Here is a 14,335-nt window from a genome sequence, read left to right on the forward strand (position 1 = left end):
TGCTGGTCGGTTACGATGCTAAACCTGTAGGGACGGGTTTGGGTCGTGACAAAACAACTCAGTTTTTCTTTTTTTTTTTTTCCGTTGTGGGATTGTAATTATTTTAAAGTTACATATTATGAAAGTTTTAAAATTTTATACAAAATTATTTTTAAAATCAAAACGTTTATGTGGGATTATAAAATAAAAGTCAATGGACAATTAAGAAAATAAATAAAAAAAAAAATTGGTATTGATTATAGGGCTTCTCACTAAAAGTCTTTTTTTACTTATATAAATGGGAGTATAAGATACATTTGTATATAAGTGAAAAATTCACTTTTTCCTTCTTTTACCGATGTGAGATTGTAAAATAAAAGTTAAATAGAAGTTAACCAATGGGGATTTTCTTAATTGTTTAAAATTAAGAAAATTCAATAATTTATATAAATTGCAGCATAAGATTCACTTTTTGTAAATAAAAGAATTTCCTTCTCTTTTTTTTCCCCAGTCTGGATTATAAAATAAAAGGTAAATAGAAGCTAGCCAACGAGAGTTTTCTTAATTGTTTAAAATGAAGAAAATTCAATAATTTTAGAATGAGGGTTTAGAGTTGTAGAAGGCTTCTCCCTCAAAACCTCAGTTATAAGATTCACTTTATTTATGTGAAACAACTAACTTTTTCCTTCTTTTCTTGATGTGGGATTGTAACATTTTCTATAAGTGAAACAACTCTTTTTCTTTTTCTTTTTTTTTTCTCATTATGAGATTGTAATTATTTTAAATTAAATATTATGAGAGTTTCAAAATCTCATACAAAATTATTTTTAAAATCAAAACGTCTATATGAGATTGTAAAATAAAAGTTAAATGGAAGCTCGCAAATGGAGATTTTCTTAATTGTTTAAAATTAAGAAAATCAAAAAAATGAGTATGGGATATTGATCATAGGGCTTCTCACTAAAAATCTCATTTTGCTTATATAAATGAGAGCATAAGATTTACTTTATGTAAATGAAACATTTCACTTTTTCTTTCTTTTTTTGTTGTGTGATTGTAAAATAAAAGGTAAATAGAAGTTAGCCAACGGAAATTTTCTTAATTGTTTAAAATTAAGAAAATTCAATAATTTTAAAATAAGTGTTTGGAGCTCCTAAAAGGCTTCTTCGTAAAAACTCATTTTTCTTATATAATAAATAGATAGATAGTGAAATAAACTTTGCTTTTCTTCTTCTTCCGATGAGGGATTATAAAATAAATTATAAGCTAATTTGAGTTTTATTTTTATACAGTTAAATGGAAGTTAGCTAATGGCAATTTTTTTAATTGTTTAAAATTTATAAAATCAGTATGAGAAATCACGATTAAACTGGCGAATCGGTCAAACCCAAAATGGTTTAGCCTAATCGGTTAGGTCAAATGACCAACCAGTTTATACAAAAATTAATTGATTAAAACTTTTAAATGTTATTTTAATTTTAAAATTTTAACTGTCTTGAATTGAAATATACACAATATTACACTATTAAGATTCACTTTATATAAGTGAAACATCTCACCCTTTTTTTTTTCCGATATGAGATTATAAAATAAAATTTAACAATTATTTGGATTGAAAGTTTATTTTTAATCAAGAAATCTCTCTCTCTTTCAATCTTTAATCAGATCAATCTTTAGTTTATTTCGAATCAAACAAATCTAATCAATATGTTTTGATAAAACCCCTAAAATTACGGTTAAACCAACAAATCAATCAAATAAAAAATGATTTAGCCTAATCGACTAGATTATAATTAATTAATTAAAATTTTTAAAATTTAAACTATATTGAATTGAAACATGCATAACACCCCAATATTAAATAGGATGGGAGTATAAGATTCACTTTATATGAGTAAAATAACTTATTTTTTTTCCTTTTCCGACGTGAGATTATCAAATAAAAGTTAGCTAATGGAGATTTTTTTAATTGTTTAAAATTAAGAAAATCAATAAAATTAGTATGAGATATTGAAACTCTCACAAGCCTCCTCACTAAATGAGATGAGAGTATAAGATTCCCTTTATAGAAGTAAAACAAATCATTTTTCCTTTCTTTTCCTGATGTGAGATTATCAATAAAAGTTAGCCAATGGAGATTTTCTTAATTGTTTAAAATTAAGAAAATCAAAAAAATTAGTATGAGATATTGAAACTCTCACAAGGCTCTTCACTAAAAATACCATTTTCCTTATATAATATATAGATAGATAGATAGATAGATAGATGGGACCTATCACGGGTTCATTTTTAACAATTCAAGTTATTTATTTTGTAAAATTGTTTCTGTATATTATCAAAAAAAAAAAAGGTTACTCCGGTAATTATAATTTTTTTAATTTATAGCATGTCTTCAAAAAAAATAAATGATTAATAGACAAAAATATATTAAAAGTTCAATTAAAAGCAAAAACAAAACTTATATTAAACTTAAAATTGTATTTTATATACTTTTTAATAAATTGGAAGTAAATTACATAAAAGATTAAAAAATGTTATGATACTCTTTAGTAGAAATAATATTAAAAGGTGTAACTAATTCTTTATTATACCGATTATCCGTATCAATTTCGTGTTATATAGTTTTGACACTAACTTTATCTGTTTAATATTTGTGTTATCAAGTTGTGCTATATACGTATTAATGTTAGGAAATGATCAATCCTAACTTGCTAATTTCGTAACGGTTCGAGTCATGTTATCGTGTCCTATTACAAATTTTCACCCTTATATGCTAGTACCTTATTGCATAACTTAAGTTACCTCCGATGCCTTTCAAATCTTTTTTTTTTTTTTTTTTTTCAAGTTATGTGTGATTATTATGATATAATTGTTTTGGAGATTTGACATGTGCGAATGCAAAAAGATTAATGATTCGTCTATCGAATTCGTTTAATTCGAATTCGTCTAATTCAGTCTCTTCTCAAAAAGAAACTCATGTGCGTGAGTTTCTTCTCGAAAAGAAATTTACTTAGATTTATTTGAACTAAACAAATTTGATAGACGCAACGATACAAATAAAAAAATGATTTATGATTCCTTTTTTGCGATTTTAAATCATCCCGTTAATTTGTGTCTCAACCAATTAAACTGATTATATAGAAAAAGTGAGGCTTGAAATATCAATATGTACAAATTTGACTTGAAATGTCAATTGTGTAAACTCACATTTCCGCAAGGCAGGTGATGGAGTTCCATCAACTAGTCAGATCGCCAAAAAGTTAAGACTTTTTAATTATAAATTTTATGGTTTTATTTAACAAATTAAAAATAAGGACTATAACTATCTCTTTAGTTTGACGAATTCTTAATTTACATTATTTTCAAGTTACCTTCACATTTTAATGGGTATTTTATTTCATATCATTTTCATGATGGGCATTGTTCTAGAAATAAAATAATTCAACCGTCAAGTACCTTGTCATTTGAAAAATACTATAGGTTTAATTTTTTTATTAAATAAATGATTAAATATTTTACATAAATGTGAAATGTTACACTCATATAAAATATTTAATTATTTATTTAATAAAAAAATGATATTCTTCCGTGATGTGTTGTCACCACAATAATAAGACACTTGTTAGGTGACTCACAATAAAATTTAATAATGTACAATGACAAACGGAGGAGAAACTTAAATGTTTACTCACTGATCAAAATTATTTATTTCTCACTCTTTCTCTCTCTACGTATTCTCTCTCTCTCTCCTCTTCGTCTCCTTCTCTTGGGACTTGGACCTAAATATGAATTCTTCCTCATCCATCTCCTGTCTCGCTTGATCTAATTCGATTAATAGTTTGAACTGCTGGGGAGATTTAAAGGCTAATGCACGAAAAGAATCCATCAAACAAACATTTACAGATATGTATAATTTATAAACAGATTACATTAAATCTGAATTTTTAATCACCAAACTGATTTTCAACATGCGTTTTTCCACATAAATATTGAGTAAAGAACACTGCTACAACGTTTTTGGGCTCTAGAAACAAAAATTTCTCTGTTAATCTCTCATGGTTACAAATTTTCCTTCTAATCAATAGACTCCATCAGCCACAAAACTTTGGAACAAGAGAAGAAGAACCAGCTTTCTGTTTTCTCCAGCAGGTGGGTCACACACAACACACACACACAAACAAAACACTCACCTTCCAATTTAAGATCATATTCTATTTTTTATCCTCTTCCCTTCATCAACATCTCTGAAACAACACACTCACTTTCCAATTTAAGTCTTTGAGTTATGCTAGGGATCCCAGATGAATTATCAAATATTATATCAAACCTCTCACATGGTGTAAAACACACACAAATAACATGTGTGTGGATCTACATGAGAGGTTTGGTAGATATTTAGTAATTCATTTGGAATCTATAATATTTTCCGCTACATGATAAAATGAACGTTAATTGTTTTTTTGTGTTCTTCTGTTCCATATTTTTTTCACGATAGATTGGACTGCAGATATGAAAAATTAGATTTCCATGACTACATCCCACAGCATTAACATCTATCCGTTTGATATTGGGCTGATATGAGGTGGTAAAGAAAAAAGTTCTCTTTCTTTTGAATAAAAAAAAAGGCAAATTACATATACACCCCTCGAGGTTTGACTAAATTACAAATATCCCCTGAGGTTTGAAAAATTACGAATTCCCCCCTGAATGCTATATTTGCATAAGAAATTAGGGGGTAATTTGTTATGAAATATAAACCTCAGGGGGCAAATTGTTATGAAAATACAAACCTCAGGGGCGGGATGTAATTTCCGAAACCTCAGGGGTATCTGTAATTTAGCTAAACCTCGAGGGGTATATGTAATTTGCCCAAAAAAAAAAAAAAGGGAAGAATAAAGTTAGGAGAGAGAAATGATAACTGATCAGAGAGAGGAAGACGACGATAGCTTTGAAAAAAGTAAACGTTAAGTGTTCTCTTTTTTCTCTCCGTCAATTACTAAATTTGTTATGGAACCCACGGGGTAGGTGGCTTATTAATGGAACAGCTCATCAACCGTAAGCGATTACATCTTGTGCAATTTTGGCAAAACTGGTTTAGTTTTTAAAGCATGATTTGGATCAAAAAAATAAAAAAATTTGCTCGGCTTATAAATTTTTAAAATATAATTTAAAACTCAATTTTTTCATTCCTTTCCTTTTTTTTATTTATTAATAAATCAATTAATAATTTTCTCTCTCCCGTCTCATCTCTCATTCTTTCACATTCTATATTCCAATCAATCAATTTTCTCTCATAGTTATCTATTCAACTAAAAAAAAAAAAATTACAAATCATCTCAGAATTATTTTCAAAACTCATAATCAACCAAATTTTTAATAACTTATCTTTCAAAATACAATTCAAAATTCATTTCAAATTTAAACTAAACTAAACTAAACGGAGCCTATTCTATTTATTTTTTTTTACCAATCCTCTCTATTATTGGATCATTTAATGACTTTTACTTTAACAATTGTATAAATTTTTTCTTAATTTAATATAACAGTAAATTTACATAAATATTTTTGAATTAACGAATGATGTAATGAGATCTCGAATTATTACAACTATTACTGTTCCAAAAAAAAATATTACAACTATTATATGGAGATGATACAAATCCCCCTTCAGTAAGTGTACAAAGGCCACCACTTTTTCTTTCCTTGTGTTTAGTTTCTTCTCATCACCATGGCTTCAAGCACAGCTGAAGAAATAACCCATGATTTTCCACCATTCATTCGTGTTTACAGAGATGGCAGAGTAGAAAGATTAATTGGCAACGATGTTGTCCCTCCTTCAATCAATCGCGACACCGGTGTTCAGTCCAAAGATGTCGTAATTGATCCGGAGACTGGCTTATCTGCAAGGCTCTACATCCCCAAAACCCCCTTCCCACATCATAAACTCCCTCTTCTTGTCTACTTTCATGGCGGTGGCTTCTGCATCGAAACCGCCTTCTCTCCTACATACCATAACTATATCAATTCACTTGTCGCCGAAGCCAACATCGTTGTGGTCTCTGTTGATTACAGAAGAGCCCCCGAGCACCCTCTCCCAACCGCTTACGATGATTCTTGGGCCGCTGTCAAGTGGGTTGCTTCTCACTCGACCGCTAATGGTGGTGAGGTATGGCTAAAGGAGTACGTTGATTTTGGTCGGGTTTTCTTTGCAGGAGATAGCGCAGGTGGTAACATAGCACACAACATGGCAATTCGGTTCGGGTCAGATGGGCTGGATGGTGTGAAGATTGTTGGGATGGTTTTAATCCATCCATATTTCGGAGGGAAGAGCCCAACTGGATCTGAAGGTGATGATGGTAACAACATTGGGAAAGCGGCTGCTGATAAATTCTTGCTCTTTGTGTATCCATCGTCTAGGGGGTCTGATGACCCGTTAATCAACCCGGTTGTGGATCCGAAGTTTTCGAGCGTGGTTTGTGACAAGGTGTTGGTATGTGTAGCTGAGAAAGATTTTTTGAAGGATAAGGGTTGGTATTACAAGGAGGAGTTGGGGAGGAGTGGATGGGGAGGGGTGGTGGAGATTATGGAGGTTGCAGGGGAGGACCATGTGTTCCACTTGATTAAACCGACTTGTGAAAATGCTGTGGCTATGCTCAAACGAGTGGCTTGTTTCTTGAACGAGGACAAAGCCTAGTTCTTTGGGTTGTGTATTGTTCTGTTTTTTTTAATGTTTCTTGCAAAATTTGATTAAATAATGTAGTGTTAGGCATCCAAATGTTTTACGAATATTTTTATCAATCTTACATGTTTGTGAGTCTTACATTTATGTAAGACATTTAAGTAAAATGTTAGTAAAATATTTGTGATTTCTAGTATTTTCCAATAATGAATAAATCAATTTGCAATTCTTTTACTGCATTATATGCTAGTATGGGTGGGAGTTCGATCGTGTTCATGTCGTGTTATTTCGGATTTATGTCAGAATTATTTCAATACTAACTCGACTTATTTATTATTTTGTATTATTGTGTCATATCATTTTTGGTCTGTATCCGATTCATGTCATATCAGCAAATTTCACTATTAACTAAAAATATAAATTTTTGAAAAAAAATTGAAAATTTCTTCACAAGTTAAATTTAATGAAACTAATCTTTTATAACAATATTAGATTTCAAGTTAATTTGATTTTCTTAATTTTTAAAATTATATTTTGTTATTATATTTTTTACTAGATTAATAGACAACAATACATTAAAAGTTCAATTAAAAGCAAAAACAAAATCTATATTCAACTTAAAATTGTATTTTATATACTTTTTAATAAATTAGATGTAATTACATAAGAGATTAAAAAATATCATGATATTCTTTAATGCAAATAATATTAAAATGTGTAACTAATTTTTCATTATACGAGTTATTCGTGTCAATTTCGTGTTATACATATTTAATACTAACTCGACTTATTTAATATTCGTGTTATCGAATCGTTTTATATACATATTCATGTCAGGAAATAGTCAATTCTAATCCATTAATTTCATATACAATTCAAATCGTATTATTGTGTCACATCGCAAATTTCCGCTCTCATAAGTGATTATTATGACATAATTGTTTTGGAGATCATGTGTGAATATGAAAAGATAAATAGTTGGTCTACCAAATTTGTTTAGTCCGAATTCGTCTGAACGAGTCTCTTCTTTTCCTGAGAAGGAATTCTTGTGCAAGAGTCTCCTTTAGAAAAAAAAAAAACTCATTCGAACGAATTCGGATTAAACAAATCCGGTAGATATAATGGTATTGATGAAAAAAAATAAGGATTTGTTATTCTGTTTTTTTGTGATTTTAAGCCTTCGTTTGGGATGTGGGTTGACTTTTTGATTTTTAACTTTTTGATTGTTTTAGCCTTCGGACAAATTCGAACTAAACAAATCCGATAGATATAATGGTATTGATGAAAAAAAAAAGGATTTGTTATTCCGTTTTTTGTGATTTTAAGCCTTTGTTTGGAATGTGGGTTAACTTTTTAATTATTTTAGCCTGGGGCTAAAAAGTCTCGTTTGAGATGAGCTTTTTAGTTTTTTTGACTGTTGTGAGAGAAAAAATGAAATTATTATAATTTAGATATGACATTTTATCTTATTTTATCTTTCTGTGACTAAAATAACTAAAAAAGCCCATACTAAGGCCTCGTTTGGAAACAAACTATTTTAGTAACTTTTTTGACTTTTGGCTAAAATATATAGGTAAAAAAAACTAGTATGGTTAGAATTGACTATTTTAGTAATTTTTTGACTAAAATATATAGATAAAAAAAATTAGTATGGTTGGAATGAGTTTTTGATTTTTTACCAAAAAATATAAAAAAAAATATAGAAATTTTTTTTTTTGACTTTCTAATATAAGTTTTTTAATTTTTTAAATAATTTTTTGACTTCTAAAATGAAAATATTACATGTTAAACGAGGCCAAAACATAGCATAAATCATCCCGTTAATTTGTTTCTCAACCAATTAAAACTGGTTACATAGAAAAAGAGAGGCTTGAAATGTCAGTATGTACAAATTTGACTTGAAATGTCAATTTGTGTAAACTCACATTTCCCCAAGGCAGGTGATGGACTTCCATCCACGAGTCAGTTTGCCAAAATAAAGAATTTTTTTTATTTTTTATAATTTTTATGGTTTTACTTAATAAATAAAAAATAAGGACTATAACAATCTCTTTAGTTTGACGAATTCAACAACTAAATTTACATTATTCTAAAGTTGCCTTCAAATTTTAATGGATATTTTATTTCATATCATTTTCATGGATGGGCCGTTGTTCTAGAATTTTATAATCAAATGAAATAAAATAACCCAATTGTCAAATAACTTGTCATATTTCATGACAAAAGTTTGGCACGGTTTTGCCGCAGTCGCACGAGCTAAGATTGTCTCCGGTTGATGCGTTGTTTGTCACCACAAAAATAAGTGTTATGTGAGTTACAATAAAATTTAATAATGTACAAAGGCCAAAGGAGGAGAAACTAAAGGCTAACGTACGAAAAAAATCATCAAACAAACATTTATAGTGTGTGAGTGATTTTCCGACTACACTGCCCGCTTAGTAACCAGCTGGAGAGCACTGGCAGAATAGATGGCACCTGACTGACTTGCAACAGAAATATAAGAATCCCGCGGTGGTTTCGACCACCCGGGGGCACTCCGACGATCAAGTCAGTATATCTCTCAAAGATAATTAAGTACTAAACTCACCAGCTTGAGTATCAAAAGCATACCTTAGACCCATGGGGGTGCCTCTCTTTTATAGCCAATACAATCCTAGTCCCAATAGGAGCCTGGCCCTAATGGACTTAGGATTACTGCTAATCTGGGACTCCCAGTGGGATTAGGATAAACTCTCTAAGAGTCTTATCTTTACCCAAACTGAAGTCTTCTTCCAATCTAGGACTCTTGTCCATATCCAAGTTGAGTTCCCTCTTCATTCTAGGACTCTTGTCCCTTATCCGCTTATCTCGGATTCCGATATCTTCGGAGGCAACCTCGGCCTAGCCGAGATCACCTCGGCGTCACGACCAGGACACGTGGCACCTCGGCTGACACATCGGCGTCACCTTGCCACGTGTTGGTACTCAGAAAATATATCCCCACAACTGCCCCCTAGGTTCTATTGCCTCGGCATTCTGAGGTGATGGAACCTACACTGTTCGTTCATCTGTGCCCCTCTGTCTGAGATCAAACTTGCCGACCTCAAAGTTCCCTGGACTTCGCTGTCCACTGGTGTCAAGAATCAAGTTTCATGCTTTCCAAACTGCTTGAAATCGCACCTCCTAGCCGAGATTCTGGTTCCTTTAATTCGTAAACTCCAAGAGCTTTGCAACTGCTCCACTCACACTCTCTGGTGAGTTCCCGATTTCCAGTCACCTATTTGACTCCGGCGATTTTCATATCGGCGTTCACTTCACTTTGTAGGTTCATAAACTCTTACTTTTTTATTAAGCTCAATCTTTCATAACTCTTCTGATTTACTTTGAATCTGTTTATTTGCCATTTGTGGCCTTCTGTTCTCGTCTGTCTTCAATTTTTTGATTTCTTATTGCTAAAATGCCTGAAACTGTTCTTTGTCATATCCGCTTTCTGTTGCTAGCATCATGTCTGGTTCATTACTTTCTTGTTCTTCACATACTTACTTAGTGCCTGTGCACTTGGCTTTATTCTTGAACTTTGTCGTCTTCTTGACTATTTTTTTCTTTTCTCATTTAATCCTCTGGCTTCTTCTCTTTCTAGCTCTTTTGCTTAAATCCGTCATTTGTTCCAAGCTTTCAAGCTTCTTCAACTGTCTTCGTTTCTCTCCTCCGGTGAAGCTTTACGTCATTCTGTCATTGTCGTCAGACTTCGGCAATTCTTATTTCGGTTTCCTTCTTTCTGGTAAGCCACTGTTCCTCCTGGTTTTATTTCTTGTTGCTTTCCAAGAAGCTCTGCTTTATTGTTAATCACCATTGCTTGTTTTACCCGTTATTTCCAAATCATTTTCTTGAATACACACTATTCACACATCCGTTGATTTCTACCACTGTTCTTGGCTTGACACACTTGTGCAATCTTTTTGTCTTGATTTCTTGATAGTTTCATCACCATTCTTGATTACGAATTATATTCTTGTTTCTGTTTTCTGTGTCTTTTTCCAGATTCTTGCTTTCAATCTTTGCCTTTAAACTCCGAGGTGCCAATCGCCAAGAAGAGCTTTGATCAAACTCTTCAGGAGGTTGATGCTGAGCTCGTGGCTAAGAAGGCTGCTGAGAAGTTCTTTCCAACTGTCTTCTGGGGGTGAGACACAACCTACCGCTGATGCCGAGTAGTTTGCTTCCTTCTTGAAATTGATGCCAAGATAGCGGTAGAGAAGCTCCTCCAACTGACTGCCGAGGCTGAACCATTGTCGTCCGTCGAAACAGATTAGTCCGACGTTCTTACTTTCAGTCCCTAGTTCTTTAAGGTCTTCATTTTTGCCAACCTTCTCAGCTCTTAACAAGCTAGTTGGTCATCTCGATTGATCATATCTCGGAAACGTCTTTCTGTGTTATCTCGGCTATAACAAACTTGTAAATTGCTACAAATTTCAACAAGTGGTAGACTTCATAATCTTCGGTTAACTCATCTTGTAATTTGCTCAAAAATTTCAACAAGTGTTAACATTCCTTGCTCCTTAATTATCATTCCTTCCCCCTACACCTTCTCCCTGCCCCCTAATGTGAACGTAAGTTGTACTTAGGATCACATTAGGGAAGTTGGCTTCGTGCCGTAGTCACAGACCTGATGTGTTCTTCTTTCGCCGATGTACTAAAACTTCTGGTATTTAATTCACCCCCTTTAGACCCTCTTTCTCTTGGCCTTTGCAAACTATCATCGCTATTTCTTGAAGCATTTATTCCTTTTCACAATTCTGGTCACCACTTCTGGCGTGCATTTAGTGGTTCTAATCAAAACGACGTTTGACTCTGGAGAATCTTTTGCCGACATTTAACTTTGTGCACTCTTGTCCCTTAAACATCATTTCGGTTTAACTTCGGTTAAGTATCATCTCAGTTTAACTTCAGTTAAACATCACCTCAGTTTAACTTCGGTTAAACATCATCTCGGCTTAACTTCGGTTAAGCATCATCTCAGTTTTTGAAGTTTTTCCTTTTTTTTTGTCGCTTGTACTCTTGTACCTTTTTGTTCTTTAGATAATGTAAGCTCTGCATATGGCCGATGTGCCTCCTTGTTCTTCAATGTCTAATTCAACTTTCCTTCTCTGAATGAAGCGCTCTTCGTCGCCCTCCTAGACGAGGATTTTCTTCAGTGTCTCTTCGCTCTTTTTGGCTGGCTCCTTGCCGACATCATCTAGGACCTCCATGTCCTCTTCTTCAATCTCTGCCTTCCCTGGTTCCCGAATGTTGCAGGTAGTTTTCATTACTGCCATGGAGCAATTCTCCGCCTGCAGTTGATCTCCTCTGACTCTTTTAATCCCATGTTCTGTGGAGAACCGCAATAGTTGATGCAACGTTGAGGGAACTGCCCCCATTGCATGCCACCATCGCCTTCCCAAGATGATGTTATAAGGTGAAGGCGTGTCAATCACGACGAATTATGTTTTGATCTTCTTCTAACTGCTCTTGCATGATTCTATACTTAGAATATTGTGCATGCCTTTCATACTTTGCCTCCTTTGTGCAATCTTCTCGGGGTTACATACCTCGGGTATAATAGCTACAAAACTTTTACTTCGGCAAGATACTGACCTGCAAACTTTTCATAAATTCTAACAAGTGTGAAACATATACTACTCAATGTTAACTTTGCAAACTTTTTCTCAAGTTTCAACAAGTGTTTAAACGGTGATCTCGGTCTAGCCTACTTGTAAATTGCTACAAATTTCAACAAGGATTAACATAACAAGTGTTAAACAATAATCTATTTGTAAATTGCTACGAATTTCAACAAATATTTAAATAATATACTTAGCTTTTACCTCAACCTGTAAATTGCTGCAAATTTCAACAGATGATCACATGTCGGCTTAACATTATCTTGTAAATTGCTACAAATTTCAACAAGTGTTAAGCATCTTCTCTGGTTTAACCAACCTGTAGATTGCTACAAGTGTGCAGACTATAACCTCGGCTTCACTTCGACTTGTAAATTGCTACAAATTTCAACAAGTGAAGAGAAACAGTAATCTCAGCTTAACTCCAACTTGTAAATTGCTACAAATTTCAACAAGTGAAGATAAGGAATCAGCTTAACTCCAACTTGTAAATTGCTACAAATTTCAACAAGTGAAGATAAGGAATCAGCTTAATTCCAACTTGTAAATTGCTACAAATTTCAACAAGTGAATTAAGGAATCAGCTTGACTCCAACTTGTAAATTGCTACAAATTTCAACAAGTGAAGACAAGGAATCAGCTTGACTCCAACTTGTAAATTGCTACAAATTTCAACAAGTGGAGACAAGGAATCATCTCGGCTTAATTTCAATTAAGCATCATCTCGGCTTAACTTCGGTTAAGCATTATCTCGGTTTAACTTCGGTTAAACATCATCTTCGGCTTAACTTCGGTTAAGCATTATCTCGGCTTAACTTCGGTTAAGCATCGTCTCGGTTTAACTTCGGTTAAACATCATCTGGGGCTTAACTTCGATTAAGCATGATCTTCGGCTTAACTTCGGTTAAGCATTATCTCGGCTTAACTTCGGTTAAGCATCATCTCGGCTTAACTTCGATTTAGACATCATCTGGGCTTAACTTCGGTTAAGAATCGTCTTGGTTTAACTTCGGTTAAACATCATCTGGGCTTAATTTCGGTTAAGCATCGTCTTGGTTTAACCAACTTGTAAATTGCTGCAAATTTCAACAAGTGGTAAACGCATTCTTCTTCTCTTTGCCCCCAATGTGAACTTAAAATCCACTTGGGTTCTCATCATGTAGCTTCGACCTTGTCGCCGAGGTTGAATTCAATCCGAGGTTGTCGGCCTTGGTTTCTCTATTGATCTTACTTGGCTCCAACCTGAGTTTGATTTTCGGCCTCGCATCGGCGAGCCGTTTCTCTTTTCTTGTTCCGATGCCTTTGTTCCTGGCATGTCTTCCTCGGCCCTAGCATACTTCTCAATTCTGGCCAACTTTAGTCTGATCTTGTGTGTTTCCTTTTTATCTTCTGGGATTTGAGATCTGCTCATTGTGCTCTTCTCTTCTTGGACTCAGGTCCTGAGATCTTACCTTCTGGAATCTTGGATCTACTCACTCAGGTTGAGCTCTTCTTTTCTCGGACCTACTCATCTAGGCCGAGATCATGTCTTCTGGGATTTGGGATCCGGGATTTGCTCACTCAGGTTGAGCTCTTCTATACTTGAATGTTATCTCCTTAGGAGCGTTCATGCCCCCTGTCTTTGCATCCCTTCTGGAAGGGTCTTCGTTCCTCCGCAGGTATCTATCCTTCCATACCCGGAGGTCGTCTTCGTTGCTTCGATCTGTCTTCTTCGGTGCGTCACCTTCCTGGCCGGCTTCTTTCACTCCGTGACTCTGGTCACGAGTGTCTGTGTTGCTATTGTCCCCTTCAACGTCGAGATCAATAGGTCTTCCACTCCCAGCAGGAGCGTAGTCTCTAATCTGGTCATTCTGTTCGTCATTGGCCATCTATTCTTCTTTCTTTCCCACAGACGGCGCCAAATTGTGTGAGTGATTTTCCGACCACACTGCCCGCTTAGTAACCAGCTGGAGAGCACTGGCAGAATAGATGGCACCTGACTGACCTGCAACAGAAATATAAGAATCCCGCGGTGGTTTCGACCACCCGGGGGCACTCCGAC

At 33.9% G+C, this 14,335-nt stretch overlaps 1 protein-coding gene across 1 annotated transcript; it reads left to right on the top strand.

The window, feature by feature from the left end:
- Positions 1-5,498: 5,498 nt before the first annotated feature.
- Positions 5,499-6,900, top strand: LOC114282487 (putative carboxylesterase 12). The gene has a single exon (XM_082914008.1). It carries the CDS (start codon positions 5,708-5,710, stop codon positions 6,671-6,673), a length of 966 nt encoding a protein of 321 aa, XP_082770134.1. The 5' UTR covers positions 5,499-5,707; the 3' UTR covers positions 6,674-6,900.
- The last annotated feature ends 7,435 nt before the right edge of the window (positions 6,901-14,335 follow it).

Source organism: Camellia sinensis, chromosome 2 (genome assembly GCF_055761805.1).
Source record: "Camellia sinensis isolate YWXY chromosome 2, ASM5576180v1, whole genome shotgun sequence".
NCBI classification, from domain to species: domain Eukaryota; kingdom Viridiplantae; phylum Streptophyta; class Magnoliopsida; order Ericales; family Theaceae; genus Camellia; species Camellia sinensis.

What these genes read in the sequence shown, in the direction of transcription:
- LOC114282487 (XM_082914008.1), top strand. Translation starts at nt 5,708, where the DNA reads ATGGCTTCAAGCACAGCTGAAGAAATAACCCATGATTTTCCACCATTC.